Below are 24234 nucleotides of genomic sequence, written 5' to 3' on the forward strand. Positions count from 1 at the left end.
GAAAACAGTTCACAGGAGTGTAAGACTAACTGCACTCCTGTGATCCCTAGGAGAAGTATATCCAAAAAAGCTTTGCCTATACTTCTCCTTTGAGGAGCATATCACCCTGAATTTGACCTGCAAGGACTGATTTTCTTGTACTAAGAAAGTAGGCGCATCCTCATCCCAAATCATGCAGTGCTCTCTGCACGTTTTAGCATTCTTCCTCAATCTTCTCACTGTGATTAGCAGAAATAGCTTTCAGTTTAATAAAATGGTACAAGACATCATGTTTAATTAAAATAAAATGAAATTGTTCAAATCCCCTACTACTGCATAACTCACAGCAGCATACAAAGACTTTCCTAAAAAATTCTGTGAATTGCCAGATTTACAGTCAAGGGCAATGTATGAAATAACACAAAGTTACAAAATAGCGTAAGCCATCCTAGTGTAATCCCATTTATTAAACTTTGCTAAAAGTAAACATAACTTGTTGCTCTCACATGATACCATAAAGGATGGGCCATGTATCATAAGAGCCGTTCCTGCACAATGGCCACTGTAGGATCGAATGGCAGATGGCATCTAGTGAACCTTACTGACAGCTAGGGTGCCCCAGGAGCAGCCGGCGCTGCGCTCTGTTATTCAGCAACACCAGGAAGCAGGCAACTAGGAGGAAAAGTGCGTCACGGTGTGTTTCGGTAGCATGGCCTCCTTTGTCAAAGACAAAGGCATCGTTTTGGTTACTGTGCCGCATGCTTCCTTCTTGTTGCCTGCTGCGCCAGCGCCACTATTTTGTTTTATCCCATTGTGAATGACTTTTACATCCAAGAACTAAGGGATCACATGAAGATCTTTGCATTCATTAGTTTTTTGTATATGGACTTAGGCCAATGTATGACAGTAGCTCATTTTACTTTGAAGCTCAGTAGTTTCTTAGTTTTTTAGTGTAGTATGACCTTAAATAAATTGCACTAAATGTAAAATAACTGCAACCAAAATATGTAAACATAGATATGAATTGCAGAAAAGCTCATATCTAGGGGGGGGGGACTAGAAATTCTTCCTCCATGCATCCTTGGGAATTTTTAAAATGCAACCTAACACTTTGCTTGTTCTTTGGGGTATTGCAGAGTCAGCGCATGAGGAACACGAACCATTCCACTGAAAACTCCCCGATCGAAAGACGAAGTTTAATGACTTCAGATGAGAATTACCACAGCGAAAGAGCTCGGAAAAGCAGAAACCGCTTGTCTTCCAGTTCCCAGCATAGTCGCGACCATTACCCTCTTGTGGAAGAAGAATACTCTGACTCCTACCAGGACACTTATAAACCTCACCGGAACCGCGGCTCTCCTGGAGGATATAGCCATGATTCCAGGCACAGGCTTTGAGATTTTTCTTCCCTTTTATTTCTTTACTAAATTTTCTTTTTTTTTTTTTTTTTTTAATTTGGAACTTGATAAAATGTAGTTGGTCGCTGACCAATTTGCTGCCTAACAATCAAACAATTGCATTGTTTTGCTGAGGTTTAGCAGGCCTGATGGGCAACAAAAAGGTCATGTGACTTGCAGAAACATGAAGTAGATAGAAATTACAGACCACTTTATTTTGCCAGCTGTAGGAGTGTCACTTGATGCTGTATCACAGGCAAAATACCATATTTATATAAGTATATACATGTAGGTAGAGATTTATTGTGCCCTATCCACAGGTCTTTTACTTTGACATTACTATTAGAGCAGTATGTGTTTACATGGAGTATTGCACACATCCATTTGTAACCTAGGGCAACAGTTCTCTGCCTTAATTCTCAAAGCTCAGGGCAGTTAGATGCTTGTTGGGTCTCCTCACATGAGCAGACAAAGCCGGCCTTGTAGTACAAAAAATTCCAACAGAGTGACCAAATCACAAATATAGGACCTACGGTAAACTCCAAAAATGTAGCAGACTGCCGTAACCATTTTTCATGTGGTGGCACACAGCCACTTACCAGGTTTGCCCTTATTACTGAGTCACTTTGTGTAAGCAAAGAGCCTACTAAAACAATGGGCAAGATCAAAGTTCAGTTGTGTAACTTAAAAGCCACATTTAACAAGTTCCCTCTAGGCCTAGCAGAAGGCATACCTTCGTGACTAGAAACAGGGCCTACCGATAGTATAAAGTACATTATGTGCCCAGTAGGGCAATTTTACTGTGCCACCTAAATGACTACAGAGTAGTTCCATACCATTCTGTAGAATTCAAATAATACATATACAGTATAAAAAAGTGTCCATCTGTAGTGAAACCTTAACTTTCTTTTATTCTCCCTGTAGACCCGCTTACAAATAGCTATGAAAATTGATGATGTAAGGAGCAAGTTATCATTAGTTCCTTAGGGGCTTGTGTTGGCAGGCTTTTTGCTCACTTCAAATGGGTTTTGCATTTTCATACAAGTCTATGTGAATGCAGAAACGGATCAGAAGGAGGTTAACTGAAGATCCAGTGCACCTGTCATTGTTTTCTAAATAATCTCCGAAGCATTCAAAACTAGTGTCGGGCAATGACAGCGAACCTTGGCACCCCAGATGTTTTGGAACTACATTTCCCATGATGCTCAACTACACTGCAGAGTGCATGAGCATCATGGGAAATGTCGTTCCAAAACATCTGGGGTGCCAAGGTTTGCCTTCACTGACCTAGGCCCTAAATCTTACTATACTTAGTTGCAGCCTAAGTTGCCATAGGTTAAATACAGGCCTGAAAATGGCAAAGCCTTATTCAATTTAAAAGCAGTCAAAACTGTCACTGCACTGGGGAATGCTGATACCACAGTGATGTTTCCGATTCCTAGAAAATCAAAAGGCCAGATCTTGGTTAACAATATCACAGTGTCCCATCAGCCGATTGACATCACAATTTACCACATCACCGATATTGGTTTCCAGTCACATGACTGCTTCTGTATAATGATATAAGACAAGTCAGATAAGTAGGCCTATCATAGTAGTCCATTCACAATATTCCTGCTTTTATTGGTTCCTACAGGCTTCAATAAAGTATGTCTGGAGTTGCAGGTAGACCTGCACTAGCTAGATACTGCCACAGTGACAAGTTTTCATTAAGTACCAATGCAGCCTAACAGTATCCATGTCAGGACACTCTGTAAGCTCAAACTGCCTTGATGTCTTGATAATCTGAATGGGGAACTTGTGCTTTAGGCTACAGGTCAAGGCACGTATAGGTACAATTTCCTACACTGGGAAATTCCAAATGAACAGTTCCAGTTGGAACCAATATATAAGCCAATTCCTGTTGGAATTTGGGTAAATTGACTGGAAAGTCTACTTGAGCATGTTGCATTCACTTTAAAATAATAACCAGGACAGGAATATGGGTGGGGGGTATAGAAAAGAGGATGTTTAATTGTTTAATACAAAAAAACTATACATTTATTTTTACTATAGAGTATAAATGCAGATTTCATAATTCTATGCTAGAAAGATGGTGTCACAATCTGAAAAAAAAAAAACTTTTACAACACACAAGAGGATGTCATTTGAAATTTAAAAAATCCTTTACACAAATGCTCAGATGTTGGATGTTTCTTTGTGTGTTTCGTTGAGGGCCCATACCTCTGTAGCTTTGGAGTAGTCCTTTGATATTTGATAAAGTTAGCTAGTGCAATAACTCATAGAAGCCAGTGAGAATAAATCAGTCATTAATATGACAATAAGCTGAAATCTGATTGGTTGCCACGCCTCTTCACACTGCTTTACAGATTACAGGTGAATTGCAATCAAAACTCAAAACTGTCAAAAAGACAGTGCGCTCCGCAGCCGCCCCGGAGACATGTGGACCAGCTCCATAGAGAGCCGGTCACATTCTCCTACTATGCAAATTGGATGCGGAGAAAGCTGCATCCAATTCGCATAGGTGTGAACCCAGCCTAAGAAGGTTGTGAACACAGGTGCAGAAATCTTGTCCAAGAGATAAAAGAAGATGGAAAGTAGTTCAACTTTCTTGCAGCTTTCCAAAATTGGGTGGACTGAAGCCCCAGGAAAGCCTTTTCTAACAATGGTGAACGTCTTGGTGAAAATATTATGTTAGAAGACTTCGGATTGACTTTATACTCATTATTTATTTTGTATATAGATAGACAGGGTAGAAGGTTTCCACATATAACATCACAGGAGGTTGAGAGCCATGAGTCTCCAGTGACATGGATTGGAGACCACCAATTTAAAGGATACTGGCTGCTAGGGACAACTCAGCCTCAATTTAGACTAAAACATTTTGGGTAGAAGAACCAAGACAGAGAAACAAACCGTATTTGCTGATTCAGAAAATTTGTTTACTATTCCTAAGTGCAAAAAAAATATTTTTCACTGATCTGTATTTTATCATCTGGAAGAATCAAAAAATCAGGAAAGCACCAAGGCTATAATTAGCCAGGTATTCAGGGATCCCGAATAATTAACTTTAGTTGTGCTTCTCAGTGATTGCCTACTCCAGTTGGCTTGAAGGATAGGAGCTCCACATTAAATTACACCTGGGTCCTATATGCTACTCGGCAGCCAGATGTTTGGTAGAAAGCAGACTATAAATTTCCTAGGAAGCATCAACACTTGTGCATGTGTGTTTTAATGCCCATAAACATAGGTAGTAAGGCGTGTGGTTAATGCGCTATAGGATGTGTGTTCATTCACTTTTATTGTACCCCAGTGTGTTTAGACATTCAAAATAAAAGCACCTTACCCTCAGTGCACACCAACGCTTGCAGTAAAAGATCGCCTTGAGGTGCGCTGGAAAAAAAAATATTCTGGGTCATTCCTTAGGTCTTTGTATGCAGGCTGAGGGCCCATAGAAAAAGAATGGGACTGTTCAGAGCAATGTGGTGGAAAATGCACGCACAAGTTTTAAATGGGCCCTAAAGCTTGCTTTAGAGTTGGCTTATTCAGTATGGCTAAACTCACTGTTCAAAGTGCAGTAACCATTAGCACTGTGCTGTGTTGGATAGCCTGTTTTGTGGTGTTGACAACAGTTGTTACCTATAGCAATAGTGAAAGGCCTATAGACATCTTGGCTTCTATGGACATATAGGGGTTGATTTACTAAAGGCAAATAGACTCTGTAAGTGCAGTTGCTCCAGAGCTTAGTAAATGAGTAGAAGCTCTGCTGACTACCATCATCAAATCATGAGCAAGCAAAAATGCTGTTTTTTTTATTTTCCTTGCACATTATTGGATATTCTTTGCAAAGCCTATCTTTACGTCATTTACGAAGCTCTGGAGCAACTGCACAGACTTATTTGCCTTTAGTAAATCAACCCCATAGTATATCCGGTGTCTACTAATTTTTAAAGAGGCCTTTATGTACAGAATTGAATTAGGAGACAGGAACTATTCAAACAAACGTTTAAAGGGTAACTCCACTTTTATGGGGGTAAAAATAGCAAATGAAGAAAAAATAATATTGCATATACAATTGCGATACAAATCCTATTGTAGTTGAATGTTATTAAAAATAACTTTCCTCTCCAATCTGCAGCCTCTGTAATTTTCTGACAATGTAATGCAATATGGCTACCTGGAGGTGTTCTGTACACAGAATGTATACAGAGCGCCCCCCAGAAACTTCATTTCCTGCCTTTGTGATTGGCTCACTGATTTTCCCAGAAGTCTGCACTGAGTCAGATTTCAGGCATCCCCTGCAACAAATATGTCATTTTTGGTGAGATGTTCCCATTAGGAACATATCTAAAGGGATGCATGCCCAGCTGCTTTCCTCATTAGAGCCCTGCAGCTGCTGCAGCTGACTGATAATTGTGAAACCACTCCCATTAGGTTTACTAAGCACAAGGACATAGAGGAACACACAGGGATTGCTTCAGAATAACAAAAGGTAGGAATTTGCAACAAGGTTTGGTAAAATCCCTGCAATGTACAGAAATCACCCGGTGGGGAATGTTTTTTTTTTTCTCAACAAAAGTGGAGTTACTCTTTAACCATTTCCGCATTTTGGGGTATGTGTCATTTTAAATGCCTGGCTAAACTGGATATTATTCTGGAGCTGATTTCAGGGGTGTCCTTTAACACTAAGTGCAAAAAAAAAAAAAAAAAAAGACATGCACTTCTCTGACATAGTATTACTCAGACTCAATAAGGGCGATTCATTCTTTTGGGTATCTATACAATACTACCCTTTGTACTTTTGGTGCAAAGGGCAGTTGGCAAATTTTGGCAACCCATAGCAGCCAGTCAACAGTCACCTTTTACAGAAATGTCTTGGAAAATTAAAGGGAACCTGTGTTGACAGAAATATAGAGAGGTGGCATATATGACTGTTTCATCAGAAAATGCTAATTGACTGGCATGCGCATTTAATGGCTTTGGTACTTTCTGAGCCAGGGCAAGTGACTTTAATTGTTGCAAAATTGTTCCTGGTCAGTGACGTATAATGTATTTAAGTGATTGGATCAGCATAAAAACAGGCCGACTCGCATTTTCCAAATGAAGTCAGCAAATCCATATTTCTCCTAATGACAGGTTCACTTTAAATCTGATTGATAACTGCTGCTGGATACCACACTATGCACAAATGTGACAATAGTTTCAGATGTTTATAGGTAGAAAATTATAACCAGTATTCTTTATGATGAGCAGATTATGTGATATTTATTTATTATTTATTTTATTTTTACTTTACTGCTGACCTTGTAACCAATGTACTTGTTAACATAGTTAAGGGCTCGTTCACACCAGCATGCGCGAATGTATACCAATAATGCACTAGTGTGCTTTGTTTACAGTTTTTTCTTTTTTTTTTTTTTTTTAAACTTCATTGAAATATTCTAAAAATAACATTTTATTCAACTCTGTTGCATAATTGCGCCATTGTGGCACACTGCGGTGCAGTGCTGCGTTCTGTTGTGTAAAAATGCAGACTTGCAGCTCACCTTAAGATTGCATTATGATGTAAACTGAACACCTAGAAAAGAATAGTTTTCTATGTGCCCTTGCCTTGACTCTGCTTTGATCTATGCAGATCAACACAGTTCAGCAGACATGGTGCGAACGAGCCCTAAGGCCCCATTCACACACATGATTAGACTTGGAAGACATAGCAGGGGTTCCTGGCAATTAACTGTAGGTGGAAGCCCTATTGAAAACAATGTGAGGCTGACAGCTCCCACAGCTACTCACGGGCGCGCACATGTCATTGCTTAAGCGGCGATTACATGTGAACTATTAGCCCTGGATGCAGACAGGTGATCAATCGCAGATGTTCATTGCATGAATATGTGAGTGGCCACAAATAGCTGCAGGGGCTGTCAGTCTTCTATTTCTTTCAATGGGGCTTTATCTCACAGCTAATTGCACAAAACCCTTGCTGGGTCTCCCACATCTAATTGCTAACAGTCCCACTTGCAAGTGTGAATGGGGCCTAAAGCCCAATCGAGCCTTCAGTTTAATTTTCTAAATACATTCCATCAAAACAAAAGATATACAAAGCAGTGGCAACAAACAAACAACAACCCCCCCCCTTGGCGGCGTGGCACAGCAATCCCCCACCCCCGTGCCCGACCCTTACCCACTGGTGTCCTCTCCTGGTGTCCTCTCCGGTGTCCACTTCTCCAGCTTCGTCCGCTGTGTGTCTTCCGCCAAAGCGTTAGGCATCCAATAGGATCGCCTGAATGACGCTTTGGTCATTCGGAAAACAGGTCTCACAGACCTGCCTCCTGATTGGCGGGGAGGAACTTTAGTGTGCTACTAGCAAAAATTTATTCGCTATGGTAACACAACTGGGTGTGCTCTGCGCCCCAAGCTCACCCTTTTTTGAAGCCTATATCTATAATCAGGTGCTTAAAGAAAAAGCACCCTGCCACATTGGAGTCCATGGTTTGGTGCCACTGATGTAGATCAGGGGGCCGGACGCATGGATAGGGGAGGTGGCGCCCATGCGCCCTCTATGGATGGGCCGCCACTTGTATGAAGTCTCTGTTTTCTTTAAAAAGTAGACACAGCCTGGAGTTGGGCTTTGGGGGGTAGGAAAGCCTGTTTTTTACCAGCAGAGTGGGATTCTTGCTCTCTATGGGGTCAATGGTCCCTTTGTAGAGGTTCAAGGCGCTCCTTAGAGTAAGAGTTCTCCAATCAGCAAGGAGCATGAGCTTTTCTGATTGCAGATCTATAGTTCTGACTGGGACGTGTTTAGCTGATTTTTAAAAAAAAATTTTAATCAGATTATTTTTGATGAAAATTTTCAAAAATGCAGAGCGAGAGAATGAGGGATCAAATTTGTTTACAGAGTTATACATATCAGATAATATAATTACAACAAAATCATATGCAATCTAGACATGAGTAATAAGCAGGTTGTGTTTAGCTGATTTAAACAGAGGGTTTAATTGGCCTTTAAAGGGTAACTCCACTTTCATGGGAAATAATAGCAAAAACAAAAACAAAATGTAGCATATACAGTTGCGACACAAGTCATATTGTAATTGAATATTATTAAAAATGACCTTTTCGATCTGCAGCCGCTGTAATTTTCTGTAAAATGCAATATGGCTACTTGGATGGATACATATGGTGTACAGAACTCCCCTAAATATATAATTTCCTGTTTGTGTGACTGGCTTACTGATTTTCCCAGCAGTCTGCACTAAGATACAAGTCAGAACCCCTAGAAACAAAAATGTCATTTTTGATGAGATACTCCTAAAGGGAAATCACATCTCAAGGAACGCAGACCCTGCCACTTTCCTCATTAGAGCCCTGCAGGTGCAGCAGCTGATTGATAATTATACAATCACTCCTGTTCCCCTATTTCTTCAGAATAACAAAAGGTAGAAATGTATTTATTACAGGTACTTATATAGTGCTGTATATATATTATACTTTCACATCAATCTCTGCCCTCAAGGAGCTTACAATCTAAGGTCCTTAACTCGCATTCATACATACACCCACTACGGCAAATTTAGACAGGAGCCAATTAACCTACCAGTGTGTCTTTGAAGTACGCGAGAAAACCGGATTACCTGGAGAAAACCCACACAGGCACAGGGAGAACATGCAAACTCCAGGCCTGTAGTGTCTTAGCTAGGATTCGAACCGGCGACCCTAGTGCTGCTAAGCAGAAGTGCTAACCACTTAAATCTGCAACAAATGTTATTAAAATCTTTGCAATGTACAAAAATCACTCAGAAGGGATTTATTTTTTCTCAACAAAAGGGGAGTTACTCTTTAAAGTTACAACTGTATGAGTAAGCTTAGCATTGATGACATTCATAAGTACATTACCCATTTTAAAAAGGCTGACTCATCGCATGGGGCAAAAATATTTGTATAGCCATTCGCAAATCTGCATGCACATTCGTTCTGTGCCAACTGGACAAAAATAAATGTTGTGGCTATTTTCTCTTTTGAACAAATGTTCTTTTATTATGGGCTGCAGTAAAATACCGCATTATGGCCACTAGATCGACCAAAATAACGAACTCCGCATCTAAACAAATGGAATGGAACAAATTAATAATAATAATTAATAATAATAAGTAATAATAGGTTTTTTTTTTATGTTATTTATTATTATTAATTTGTTACGTTCCACTGGCTTAAATACGGCATTCGTTATTTCAGATATATAACTTCGGATACATTTGTATTCGTTACGTTTACTAAGAGCCAAATTTGAAAGGAAATTCCAATACCTATAATTTAAATGTTAGTAATATTTAAGTTATTATTAGTTATTATTTCAGATTTACGAATTTTGGAAATTACGAATTTACAAATATTCGGAAAAATTAGTTAAACAGGTTTTCGTTAGTTTGGTTATTTCCAAATTTACGAATTTGTGGAAATTTTGTTAAAAAACGAATTCAGAACGAAACTAATTGCAACATGTCTATTTGTAATCTTACAGAACAATCAGCCTTTTGACAGACTGCAGTAATTGATAGAACACTACAAATTTCTATTTGGTTGCATTATACATACAGTAGTATTTTAAGTTTAGTTCAAGAGTGGAAACAGTCACATTTGTGAGCATCACTTAACATATAATAATACTAATATTTAATGGGTGTTTAAAAACCGAAGCAAAAAAAAATATAAAAGCAATTTTTTATGATAAGAATGTAACATATTCGAAATAATATAAATCCTATTTTAAAGGCATAGTCCACCATTAAACAAAAATAAAGACAAGGAATCAATAAAAAAATGTGCATTTGTTTTTGTTAAATATTTGCAGAGTATTGCATCTGCAATCAGTACTTTTTAACACCGGGTCCATATGGAGGTACAGACCTTCTAGCATGGGGCTAGAGGAAGTAAACCATGAATACTTGTGCCCAAGGATCTGTGAACAGCAGTGGCAGATGGGACTTAAAGTCTTCCCATTCCTTGTATATGAATGATGCTAAATTTAATAAAATATGGGATGCAGGGAGAAGCGCCCCACGTTTCAGGTGAGTTTAGTGATGGGGGTGTGGGGAATGCACCCATGTTTCATGTTAAATCCTAAATATGGGTATAAACATGGTCCTAAAGGTAGAGTATGCCTCAAAACGCCACTCTCTCTCCTTTATGCAAAAAAATAATTTTGTGCGCTGGACCAATATTTTGGAGACTACAGTCAACCAATGCATGCTCCGTGCCTCAGTAATGTCACAATGGTTCCCAAGATCAAACCCTTTCTGCAGCATGCGCTTTTTTTTCTATTAGGGCCAGTTCAGTGCATTCACACTTTTGCGTAGCGGGAACAAGAGTAGGTTGCATGCGATTTTTGCATGTCGCACATAGGGTAGCCTAATTAATTTATGGCATGCCCTATGTGCATTTGTCTCCTGAAAAGCAGCTCATGCGCCTCTTTTGTCTGACAAGCGTAATGTGTTTTAAAACCTTGCATTTTGCTGCCATCGCCACACGACTATAGCAGCAGAATCGCATCACATTTTTGGGTGTCATTAAAGAAAAAAAAAAAAACAGAAGTGGGTTGCGCATTCTGCAGGGTCTTGGAATCGCGTGCAAATGGTGACAATTCTGCCCATAATTGAGAGATGTGAACAGAGGCTTACACCGGGAAACGAAAACGAGATTCACATGCAGTTCTGTGCAGTGTGATTTCAGCCCGTTCATGTTGAATGGGCTGAAATCGCACCGCGCCAAAGTAGTACATGCACTACTTTTGGAAACTCACTGCATCAGCATCACTTGGTACTTCTGTACCATGCGATCCGGTGCAGGCAAAGGCATATTGCTTACAAACTGCATTTGGGGTGTTGTTAAGTTAATTTTGACACCCGCTGCAGATCCCAAATTTTGTTGGGAAACATGCATGGAACGCAGGTATCCCGCACTGCGTTCTGGCCTTTTTTGACTATTGCCTTTCAATCTCCTTGAAAGGTAACCTGAAACAAAAAAAAATTTAAAATCTACTTTAGGCAGGAAGATGGATTTTTGTAAACGCTTTCAATCATAATTTATGTTGTAAAGCACTGCGCAAACTGTTGGCTCTATATAAATCCTGAATAATAATCATAATAAAGGCCTCTAGTTGCCAATGAATTCATAGGCTGTACATTCTTCAGTCTGCAGGATGGATTCTTGTACTATGCCTTGATGACAGGTATACTTTACAATAAAGAAGCAGCTATAAACCAATACAGTATGGGGTTTCTTCACTAAAGTAGTGCAGGGAAGGATGAGGATGTGTAAAGTGCAGGGAGCGATAACAACCAATCAAATTACAATTTACTACAATTAGTTAAGAGATGAAGTTGCACTGGTTGCTGTCGGTGACTCCTCTTTGTGCATCCTCAATGTTCTTTGCATCTGTATAATTATGATAACAAAATCTGTTGTCAGTCTAGAAAACACTAGATGTAGAGCCAAATCCCAGATTTGAAGCAATAAATGTATGCATTTATGTATTTATTTTTTAGCAACATAGGGCCAAAGCTTTGTTTTTTTTTTGTTTTTTTTTTTAAGTATTACAGTGACTGCACAAAGAAAACGTGCTGTAGATTGTAGCAGCCAATCAGTTATTTGTTTTTGTTTTGTCAGGATTATAGAAGGGATTTTATTGGTTACTGTGAAATTCTGTGCCATGTGATCTATTTGTCACGTCAACCCTTCTACTTTTTATTGGAGACCAATGTGCTGCCCAAATTCACGCACACACCAAATGTCAGAAAGGTTTTGAGTGGATTGCATCCGTTTGGATTATTCTGTTACCGGTGCAGCATGGGGGAGTGAAAAGGGGAAGCTGATTGGGCAGCAAACTCTTCTTACTTTTATGCAGGGGTTTATTTTGAAACCTCAAATTTTCTCAATTTGAAAAAAAATAGCTCCTGATCCACCCATACCCCTAATACTTTCCCCTTTATTCTGTTAAATCACTCCTATTCTCAGCAAGCCCCACCCACATCTGCTTAAACACAAAGAGACTTTTCATACCTGTATTCACTTAAAACATTTATTAGTGACCTAGATGCATGCGGTAGCATGCAATTATGGCTCATGTTGATTCGTGTTTGATTTACATGCAATTATGTGCATTTAGGTGTACTTTGAATGTGCTTTTTCATGCTTTAAACATGCAGTAATGTATATTTTTCCATTATGTAAAGTAGGGGAAGAACATTCAAGAATACTGATGGTCCATGGTGCAGATGCCCTAACAGTGCACAGAAATAGATAGATAGAAAGAAAACCCGCTCTAGGCGTCTGCACCTGAACATCACCTTCCCTGCCAAAGGGTGCTGGCTCAGTACCAGTGAGAGCGATGTGAAACGCGTTAGCAGCTTGCATTTTATCCTGTTTTGTATGGACTGAATCTTCAGTAAAGGAATTTTTTTTTGGAATGCGGCTATCTGGATCTTAATTTGCTCAAGTGCACAGAAATACTTAAAAAAGGAAGTACAGCCAAAGCTTGTTTGGCTGTACTTCTCCTGTGGATCACAGGAGTGCAGTTTGTTCTGCAATCCTGTGTCCCATTTTCACAGCGCTGCTGACGTCACAGAACTGGTCCAGGCTCAGGCAAGATTGGGACCATATGGTCGGCATCTGTCCACATGCCTGGACCAGGACCCGGCTGAGCCGCTCAGCAAGCTACTGAGAGGATGGGCCGGCCACTCCTGCCCCCTCCACAGCCCAGTACTCCAGTGAGTGTGGTGGGTGGGGGGGGCAGAGCAGAGAGGCGGTGACTGACGGTCACCAGCTCTCTGCTCGGGGAGCACTGAGAACCGAGCGTGTTTTGATCGCTCGGTTCCCAGTGTGAGAGCCGGCAGAGGACAGATGCAGCATCCACCTAGGTAAGTATGATTTTTAAAAAATGAGTCCCATATGTCTCTTTTAATTTATGGGGTTTTGTGCTTTTACTTTTAATGCCTAACTTAAGTTGGCCAAAAAAATGAAATCTGTCTGTCCCCCCGGATATATGCAGGCTATGTTGCATATATTTTTTTTTACTGCATAACTTGCCCTCCTGAAAGGGTGCCAAGCTGTAAATCACAGCGTTGTTTGATATCTGCTCACCTGAGTCCATTTAAGCACCATCAAAATTTCTAAGGGGGAGTGTGTTTGTCCCTTAAAACACATTGGGGTTGATTTACTAAAACTGGAGAGTGCAAAATCTGGTGCAGCTGTGCATAGAAACCAATCAGCTTCCGGGTTTCTTTTTCAAAGCTTAATAGAACAAGCTGAAGTTAGAAGCTGGCTGGCTACCAAGCACAGCTGGACCAGAGTTTGCACGCTCCAGTTTTGCCAATTGCAGTGGTGATGACTGGCTCCACAAAGCCACTCTTCTTCTCTGGTCCCTTCTTCTCCCATCTCACCCCAGTCTTCGTATACATACAAGACCAGCAGCCACTACTGGTCCTGTATTGTATGCCATGATTTTAGGGCCCGTCCACTTTCCGGGAGCTAAGAAGAGTGGAGAACCAGCTACTGTTTGACCAAGGTGTAAAGTAAGCATAACTCCATATTACACCCCACCTAGTCAAAATGAGGAACTTATCCTGCATATTTGTGTGTTTGTGGGGGGGAGGGGGGGGGAGTTGATGGCTAAATTTCATTTTTTTTAAAGCTGACTAGAGCTTAACCCTTTCACTTTCAGTGGACCTGCTTTAATTTTAATGGCCTACTCCCCAGCAGTGCATATTTATGTTTTTCTTCCTCCCCCTGCTGATCTGATCAATGGACAACCATGTGTTATCATTGAGTCACTGTATTCAGAGCTTACACAGGACTAATGGCTATGTCCCTAGCCCCATGTGACAGCAATGAGCCAATCACAAAGCTTGAGTTGTTCAACATGATGGGAAAGGTTGTGAGGCACGTGTTCCTCCTTACCCAGTAATGCCGGGTATTTTCTTTGCCCACGATGGATGGACAGAACTTTTGGGGGAGGAGAAGGTGAGGGAGGGGGGGCATTAAATACATCCTGTTGCCTTGCCCCAAATGGGCAAATTACAGGTTTCCTTTAATGCACCATAGCACACAAGGATGCTACATGTCCTTTTTTTAAAAATGCACACTGAGCTTTTTGGCATTTCAACTTGAAATACATTTTTGTGCAGAAGAATGCACGGCTGGTAGGTGTGAGTATTTTCATAAAGGATGCATTTTGCTGAAGGTTAATGTGTTGGTTCTGTACAATATTTAATCAGTGAGCATCATCTGGACCTAGGTTGGACTTGATGGACTTTTTCAACCTCACCTATTATGTAACTATGTAACCTCCAGTAAATGATAAACTACAAGTCTCAGCATGCTCCAGTTTAGCGTTGGTCCCTCAACAACAAGAGGGCTCCATTGTTGCTTTTCATGATTTACAGCTTACATTCTCCTCTGCCCGTGGTGCCTACCATTCGCACAGCTGATTGGCTGACTTCTGACTCCATCTCTAACCGAGCACTTACCACATGCAATAGTATCTTTTGGGCACATGTAAACCTGAATTGTTTTTCTGGTGAATAGACCAAATAATGTAATGTATAGCGCTAGAATATAAATATATATAAATATATACAGTATATATATATATTTTGACAAATCTAAGAAATATTTGAAAGAGAATGAATAAAGCACATTTGTATTAATTAGCACAAGGTGATTAGTTTACAAAATCAAATATTATGATTGTCCGGTATGGCAGCTGTGTTTTTAATAATGAAAAATAGTTGAAAAAGCAAATCTGTAAATTGTTAGAGCCGGTTAAAGATGTCTTCATTAAGCGTTTCATGCAATGGTCGTTTGTGACAGTTAATGGCAGTTTGTAAATTTTAATTTTGTAGATGCGTACATTTCATTTGTCACTTCTGAAACCTAACATGCAGTTCTTCATATTCAAAGAAACATGCGTATTGGATTGCAGTTCGATGTAACAAAAATAAAATAAAAATGAAGGTTGTAATATAGGGGACTGGTCACCTACACACATAAAAAGCCTCCATTTTGTGGCAAATAAGTCATTTTAAAGGTTTAAATTCCTCAGAATGCGCATGACATATATTCAACGAGGTCAAAAATGATGTGCAAATTTACCTCTAGCAATCATAATTAATATTTTATTGATCTGAATATAGTAAACTAAAATCTGACTAGTTGCTCTGGGTCCCAGCACTACATGTCCTCCTTACTGCTCTCTGTCCTATTCTGTGTAATAAGTCAGAATCAGCTCACTGGACTAGTGACATCATTGAGAACTCCTGTGACTACTGGTACCTGCAAACTAGGCAGAAGTGAAATTTAGAGTTTTTATTTTCCAGAAATTTCAATGAATATCTGGAGATTTTGGTGAAACATTTAACACTTGCCGACCAACTCACGCCGATATACGTTGGCAAAGTGGCATGAGTGCACAAAACAACGTACCCCTACGTCGCTGCGCCATCCACGGCTAGCGGGCGTACGCACGCTGCGGGTCCCATGGACTCGATGTCCGCCGGTGGCCCGCGATCGTGGCACGGAGAGGCAGAACAGGGAGATGCCTATGTAAACAAGGCATTTCCCTGTTCTGCCTAGCAACATGACAGGGATCTACTGCTCCCTGTCATCGGGAGCAGTGATCTCTGTCATGTTCTAGTGAGACAATTCCCCCCACAGTTAGAATCACTCCATAGGACACACTTAACCCCTTGATCGCCCCCTAGTTTTTAACCCCTTCCCTGCCAGTGACATTTACACAGTAATCAGTGCATTTTTAGAGCACTGATTGCTGTATAAATGCCAATGGTCCCAAAATAGTGTCAAAAGTGTCCGATTTGTCCGCTGCAATGTTGCAGTCATGATAAAAATTGCAGATCGCCGCCATTACTACTAAAAAAAAATAATAATAAAAATGCCATAAATCTATGACACCTATTTTGTAGACGCGTTAACTTTTGCGCAAACCAATCAATATACGCTCATTGTGATTTTTTTTTTTTTTTACCAAAAATATGTAGAAGAATAAATATCGGCCTAAACTGTGGAAGAAATTCGTTTTTTTATATATTTTTTGGGGATATTTATTATAGCAAAAAGTAAAAAATATTGCTTTTTTTTCAAAATTGTCACTCTTTTTTGTTTATAGTGCAAAAAATAAAAACTGCAGAGGTGATCAAATACCACCAAAAGAAAGCTCTATTTGTGGGTAAAAAAAAGATATCAATTTTGTTTGGATACAACGTCGCACGACCGCGCAATTGTCAGTTAAAGCGACGCAGTGCTGTATCGCAAAAAAGGGCTTGGTCGGGAAAGGGGGTAAATCCTCCCAGGACTGCAGTGGTTAAAAAAGGTCAAAATTAAGCTATTTTGGATGATTTTTAGGAGTGGATTGGGCTTTAAATTGTATCTGAAGGTTATGGTATCAGTTAAAGTTATTTCTGTTTTGTCTGGATCTGTTGTGGTGCCAAAAGATGGTCCCTTAGAAGCCTCATTATTTTAATTTCATGGGGAAAAAAAACAAACCAGACAGTGAAAATTAGGCTAATTACATAAATATAGCGACATTTTACAGTTTACAAATAATGATCAAATACACACAAGAAAAGGAAAATAACACAAATACGAAGAGCACTAAATTAACTAAAAACTAAACTAACCTAAAAAATGCTGCCTTTTTTTGCCTAAATTAAATAAACTAAACTAACCTAAATAGAGCCAAAACAAACTCTAATGGGGCGTACACACGGTCGGACTTTTCAGCTACAAAAGTCCGACAGCCTGTCCGACAGACTTTCGACGGACTTTCGACGGACTTGCGGCGGACTTTCTAACGAACAGACTTGCCTACACACGATCACACAAAAGTCCGTCGAATTCTTACGTGATGACGTACACCGGACTAAAATAAGGAAGTTGATAGCCAGTAGCCAATAGCTGCCCTAGCGTGGGTTTTTGTCCGTCAGACTAGCATACAGACGAGCGGATTTTTCGACCGGACTCGAGTCCGTCGGAAAGATTTGAAGCATGTTTCAAATCTAAAGTCCGTCGGATTTGAGGCTGAAAAAGTCAGTTGAAAGTCCGGAGAAGCCCACACACGATCGGATTACCAGCCAGCTTTAGTCCGTCAGCGTCCGTTGGACTTTTGTAGACGAAAAGTCCGACCGTGTGTACGCGGCATTAGTGTCTAACTTTTTGACCTTCCTGGGCCACACGAAGAGGAATTGTCTTTGGCCACATGTAAAATACACCAACAATAAGAATAAGGATGAGCTGGAAAAGTCAGGCAGATCACAAATGAATGATCACTGATATAATGTACCCTTTTTTTTGGAGAGATAAATGTAAAAGAGGATAACATAAAACGAGTGTGATATATGACACTGTTTTTGATAAATGAACGCATCAATATCTGATTGGATGGATTTAGTAGCAATGAATTCTCAAGTTGCTCATGAGATATTTTGGTTCTAATTTTGCCCTTTGTGTGCTTCATCCTTGAAAATAGTTGCTCACAAATTTAGGTGTTACCGCAAACTGATGACATAAATAAGGCGTAATTGTGAATAGTGGGAGATTTTTCTTTGGGAAGATAAAACTTATAAAAGTTCAGTAAAGAGACACTGTAAAATTTTTCTTTGGCCACGTGCAAAATGTATTTTTACAAAAAAATAAATAAATAAATAAAAATGTTTAAGTGAGTTTATGGTTTTGTGTTGGGCCGCATTCATAGCCATCTTGGGCTGCATGTGGCTCATGAGCCACAGGTTGGACACCCCTGCTCTAAATATTATAGGAAAAGCATAGAGGAGTAATTTTTTTTTTTTTTTTTGTCTTTTCAAGCAAAATTCACCTAAGCAGTTCATCGATTAAAATGCAGAGTCTTCATTTTAATGAAATAAGTACTTTTGACATGAAATCTCTCCCCCATCATACCTACCAAACACATTTCAGTGCAAATTTTCAATAACCAGATAAAAAAAAAACTATTTTCTAATCAGAGCTGTGAATAAATGGACCATTTTGTCAGCTGCTTTTTATTTTAGTTTTTTTAGATTGAAAAAATAAGCAATTTAACAGGCTTGAAAATTTGTATCTATAGTGCACGAATTTTCAAACTGTTCCCCAAATTGACATTAAAAAAAACAAACAAAAACTCAAATTTTTAACAGGAAAATTAAAGGAAATTTTAATCCTAATTTGAATCAAATAGTAATTTTTAAAAAAGGTTACACGTGTAAGGTAGCAATAATATAAATGCTTTCAGATAAAAATATAAATTTTAATTTGTATGTCAAGTCTCACTGATATCACTAGCTCCTCAAAAAAGTTGCACTATATAGAACTGTGGTCTTGCTTACAAAATGGCTTTCTTTACTGTGTGTTGGGGATGGGAACACTTTAGTAAGAGCACATATGTAGATTGTGTTTGAACAGTGGTTTATGTGTATTTTAAAAAGAGTTTATGATAAAGGAATTTCAAGAATGGCTGAGCAATTATAACACTGACATTCTCTAAATAATCTTAAATAATTCTTGAAGTGGTAGCAAGTAACGTATGAAGCAAATACACGTTTGAAGTATTTACACCTTTGTTGTAAAACATGTTTACCCAAAGCTGACCATTTGAAGCTAGACTGTGGAAATTAATTTTGCCTTTACGAAACCAAAACAGTCAAAAAATTTGTAATTTTTTTTAATTTTTTTTTCTTCTTTTTGTTTTGCTGACTAACCCTTTCTACTTTTATCTATGGATATGTGTAGCATTTGACAAGGCATGCTGGGTAAAAAAAAAATGACTATGCAAAGACGTACAGTGTTGCATGCTCTGCTCTCCCTTGCTTTAGTGGCTTACAGAGATAAAAAAAAAACATTGGTGTTATTTTTGTGAAAAAAAGGAACATTTAACAAAGCAAATGCAGACTGCATGCTTTAAGCATCCTAATTCCTCTGGATTTGTTTTATGGAATTTAGAAGTGTAAAAAAAAAAAAAAAAAATTAACTGCATTAACATTTTTTCTATAATAAACAAAAAATCTTGTAAATGCATGTGTGGTGTGTCTTTCTTTGGCTTGAATGGAAACATTTAAAACCTTGATTAATAAAAATGTGTCAAATAACTACACAACATTTGCATTATTTTCTAGATGAAAAACGTTTGTTGGCGTTTGTACCATACCAGCTGTACAGAAAATGTTACATGTAGCTCGGGTTCACACTATTGCGAACACAGACATTGCATGTCATTCACACCGCATTGCTGTGCAGATCACATGCGATGTCTGCAAAGCGAATTTAGCCATACAGATTGTATGGCTGAACTCTCATTGGATTCGCAAGAAAAAAGGTGCAGGTGTGAACACCCATGCAATCCCATTCCTGTCCAAATTCACAGTTTGCACTGCGATCTGTGAACCGATCTGGCGGGTGTCATTAACTTTCTATTGACACCCACAGCGGTTCGCAAAGGGCAGTGTGAACTGTCTGTGAGGAAGATGCAATGCGGGAACTGGCACTGGAATCGCGCTGGTTTCCGCATCGTAATAGTGTGAACCTGGACTTACCCATACAGAACTAGAGGGTCTGTTCTGCAGATGCCAAAATTAGATGCAACAATTAATGTGTCTTCTACATGTGCAATTTCCAGACAGTACAGTGACCTTCAACAATGAAGTCAAAGGTTTTTTGTTTTTTTTTTTTTTTATTCTTTATTTAATGGTATGCGTCAAAATAGCACAACATGACAAGATGAAATGAATGGATACAAAAAAGCCATGAAGAACAATCCTCAGTAACACAAATTTAAACCATAGAAAAAAAGGATGTACTAGCACCATAAAGGTCTATTTCCCAATCAAATCTACCATTGAGAGGAAAAGGTTCTTTTCCCACCAGGAACCCTATCTACTTGGAGTTTCTATAATCTTCATGTGTTTGTGTTTCCTTTAAGCAATTCAGCTTCAGCACAAATACTGAGAGATCAGTTGGTATCCTCCCTGATTGGCACTAGCATAGGCGTGTGCCTGGGTACACCCTAATCACCCTGTGCAGCGCAGATTCCCCATGCTGCCCAAGCCAAAAGTGAGACATTAGGGGTCTATTTAGACCCCTCATATTTTACCAAAGCCTGCCAACATGGCTCCTAAAATAATTGTAAAAAAAATTATAAAAAGTAATATTGTAAAAAAAAAAAAATAATAAAATTGTAAAAAAATATATATAAAAATAATAAATAAAAAACCACTGACACCATCCTCTGCCCTACTGACACCATCCACTGCTCTACTGACTGACACCAATCTCTGCCTTACTGATACATCTACTGCTCTACTGACACTGTCCGCCTGTCCGCTGCCCTACTGACACCCTGACACCGTCCATGTTTTAATACATTGTAAAATGTTTGTTTACATTTATAAGCATGTGTGTGCCATTATATTTATATATATATATATATATATATATATATATATATATATATATATATATATATATATATATATATATATATATACATGCATGTGTGTTTGAGCTTTGGGGTGCACACCCTAATGCAATGGGCTGCGCACACCTATGGGCCCTAGTGTGCATGCATTTTAAAGTAGAACTAAAGACAAAACTAACCCCGTCAGGTTTTTTTTTTGCCATCTGTATACCATTGTAGAGTTATCCCTTCACGTGCTGTCCCATAGCCAAAACATGAAGTGGGAGGAAATCCCCCCCAAAATGAGGAAATCCCTAGTGTCCAGCTAGTGTTCCCATTGGAAGATTTCCCCTCTTTTCCTGTTCTGGGGACATCATTTGGGATTTTCTTTAACTTTTGGTGATATCTGTAAACATGACAAAAAGAGAGTGTGAATCTCCCTAACAGGGGCATAGACAGCAATAAAATCCTACCAGATGTTCTAATCCTTTTATACTCTATCCAAAACAAAACAAAAAAAGATTTTGCCTTTAGTTATACTGTAATAGAGGAGTAGATTTGTGAACTGATGGGTTCCCCGGTATAGGTCATGTGTCCAAAATGGGTATATTGCCTAGTGTAAACAGGATGATCATATTTAGCGTAAATCATAGAAAAGCAGGCTTGAGGGTAGCACAATAACTCTAAATTTCAAAAGAGCCAACTTTTCTGAACTGTGCTCAATACTACATGACATCAATTTGGACCTAATCCTAGAAATATTGAATACGGAGGAAAAATGGAAATGTTTTAGGAGCATATTAAACAAAGGTATCACACAGTGCATTCCAATGAGAAATAAATATAGAAGAGTGAAGGTTAAACCTGAGTGGCTAAACCGTAATGTAAAAATTCTTATTAAAGAGAAAAAAATGGCCTTTAAAAAATATAAAGCGGAGGGGGCATTTTCAGCATTCCAACACTACAAGGAATGCAATAAGAAGCGTAACAATGAAATGAGGGCAGCTAAAAAAAGACTACAAGAGACACATAGCAGAGGAGAAAAAAAATCCCAAGGAATTCTTTAGATTTCTTAACGGTAAAAAAACAAAATCAGAGCACATTGCCAACATAAAAGACAATGAAGGGAGGATGGTTACAGATGACACAGAGAAGGCAACTGTACTTTTTTCTCCTCAGTTTTTACACAGGAAAAGGAGGGGTGTATTGACCACGATAGTATTATTAGTAACACATCACATAATATACCCTCGTGGCTAACAGAGGCTCGAGTCAAGGAAAGACTAGATCAGCTTAACACAAATAAATCATCAGGATGGCTTACGCCCTAGAGTCCTCATTGTTCCTAATTTTTGCAGGGAACATACTGACAGGAATTGTACAAGCTGATTGGTGAAAAGCCAATGTGGTATCAATATTCAAAAAAGGGCATAGACATATTCTGGGGAACTACAGGCCGGTCAGCCTAACATCAATAGTATGTAAAATATTGGAGGGGATGATAAGGGACTATATCCAAGAATTTGCTGATAAAAACAGTATCATTAGTAGTAATCAGCATAGGTTTATGAAGTGTCATTCTTGCCAGACCAATCTGTTAACATTCTACAAGGAAGTGAGCTGCCATCTAGATAGGGGAAGGCCTGTGGATGTGGTGTATATGGATTTTGCAAAAGCATTCGGTACAGTTCCCCAGAAAAGCTTAATCTATAAGCTGAGCTCTGCAGGCATGGACCATAAGGTTTGTTCCTGGATAAAAAACTGGTTACAGGGGCGTGTCTAAAGGGTATTGATAAATAATGTGTACTCTGGTCTGGACTGGTCTAGAGTGGTAAGTGGGGTACCACAAGGTTCTGTCTTGGGACTAATTCTGTTTAATTTATTCATAAATGACATAGAGGAAGGGATACATATTTCAATCTCAGTTTTTGCAGACGATACAAAAAAAAAGCAGGGCAATAACTTCACAGCAGGATATAAAAGTTCCACAGAAGTACCTGAACAAAATAATGGGGTGGGCAACTACATGGCAAATTAGGTTTAATGTGGAGAAATGTAAAATAATACACTTGGGGGCTAAGAACATAAACGCAAACTACTCACTGGGGGGAGAACCTCTGGGGGAGTCAAGGATGGAGAAAGATCTTGGGGTCCTAGTGGAAGACAGACTGAGCAATAGCATACAATGTCAAGCTGCAGCTACCAAAGCCAGCACAATATTAGCATGCATAAAAAAGGGGATATACTCCAGAAATAAAACTTTAATCCTGCCACTTTATAAAACTCTGGTCCAGCCACATTTGGAGTATTCTATCCAGTTCTGGTCACCTGTGCTCAGGAGGGATGTGCTGGAGAGAGTCCAAAGAAGGTCAACTCAGCTAATAAGGGTACTGGAGGAGCTCAAATACAAGGAGTGACTACAAGTGCTAAATTTATTCTCGCTGGACAAAAGAAGCTTGAGAGGGGACATGATAGCGATTTACAAATACCTCAATGGTGATCCCAGCATAGGAAAAAAGCTATTCAATCTCAGGGGGTGTTATGCCTCGTACACACGTTCGGACATTCCGACAACAAAATCCATGTTTTTTTTCCGACGGATGTTGGCTCAAACTTGTCTTGCATACACACGGTCACACAAAGTTGGACGGAAATTCCGAACATCAAGAATGTGGTGACGTACAACACACAAGACGAGCCGAGAAAAATGAAGTTCAATAGCCAGTGCGGCTCTTCTGCTTGATTACGAGCATGCGTGGCACTTTGTGCATCGGAATTGTGTACACACTATCGGAATTTATGAGAACGGATTTTGTTGTCGGAAAATTTGAGAACCATATCTCAAATTTTGTGCGACGGAAATTCTGATGGAAACTGTCCGATGGAGACTACACACGGTCAGAATTTCCGACAAAAGGCTCCCATCGAGCATTTTCCGTCGGAAAATCATGTGTATGAGGCATAAGAGTTCACGGAGCCACACAATGAGATTGGAGGAGAAACGGTTTAATCTTAAGCTGTTTAGGGGGTTTTTCCCTGTCAGGGCGATAACAATGTGGAACTCTCTCCCACAAGTGGTGTCAGCGGGGAGAATGGATATTTGTAAAAGACTCTTGGACGTGCACCTTAAATAACACAATATACAGGGATATGGGAATTGACTATAGACACTGACACACGTACACCTACATAGGTTGAACTGGATGGACTGTTGTTTTTATTCAACCTTACCTATTATAACTATGTAACTATGAAGTTGATTTACTAAAACTGGAGAGTGCAAAATCTGGTGCAGTTGTGCATGGTAGCCAGGGCCGGACTGGCCTATCGGGATACCGGGACATTTCCCGATAGGCTGCCTGCCCTGGGGCCGCTTTGATCGTGGCTGTGGCTGCATCGCTCCCCTCC

The 24234-nt window shown here is 39.4% G+C and overlaps 1 protein-coding gene across 3 annotated transcripts in view; it reads left to right on the plus strand.

Annotated features, from left to right (window-relative positions):
- The window catches only part of CACNB4 (calcium voltage-gated channel auxiliary subunit beta 4), a 284190-nt gene extending 265938 nt beyond the window's left edge, over window positions 1–18252 (plus strand). For all 3 annotated transcript variants that reach the window (XM_073634155.1, XM_073634157.1, XM_073634158.1), the window contains one exon: window positions 1116–18252. In XM_073634155.1, coding sequence (XP_073490256.1) covers window positions 1116–1376 — 261 coding nt within the window. In that variant the 3' untranslated portion in view covers window positions 1377–18252. The remainder of the gene's footprint in view (window positions 1–1115) is intronic.
- Window positions 18253–24234: the final 5982 nt, after the last annotated feature.

The sequence above is a fragment of the Aquarana catesbeiana genome, linkage group LG06 (genome assembly GCF_042186555.1).
Source record: "Aquarana catesbeiana isolate 2022-GZ linkage group LG06, ASM4218655v1, whole genome shotgun sequence".
Classification (NCBI taxonomy): Eukaryota; Metazoa; Chordata; class Amphibia; order Anura; family Ranidae; genus Aquarana; species Aquarana catesbeiana.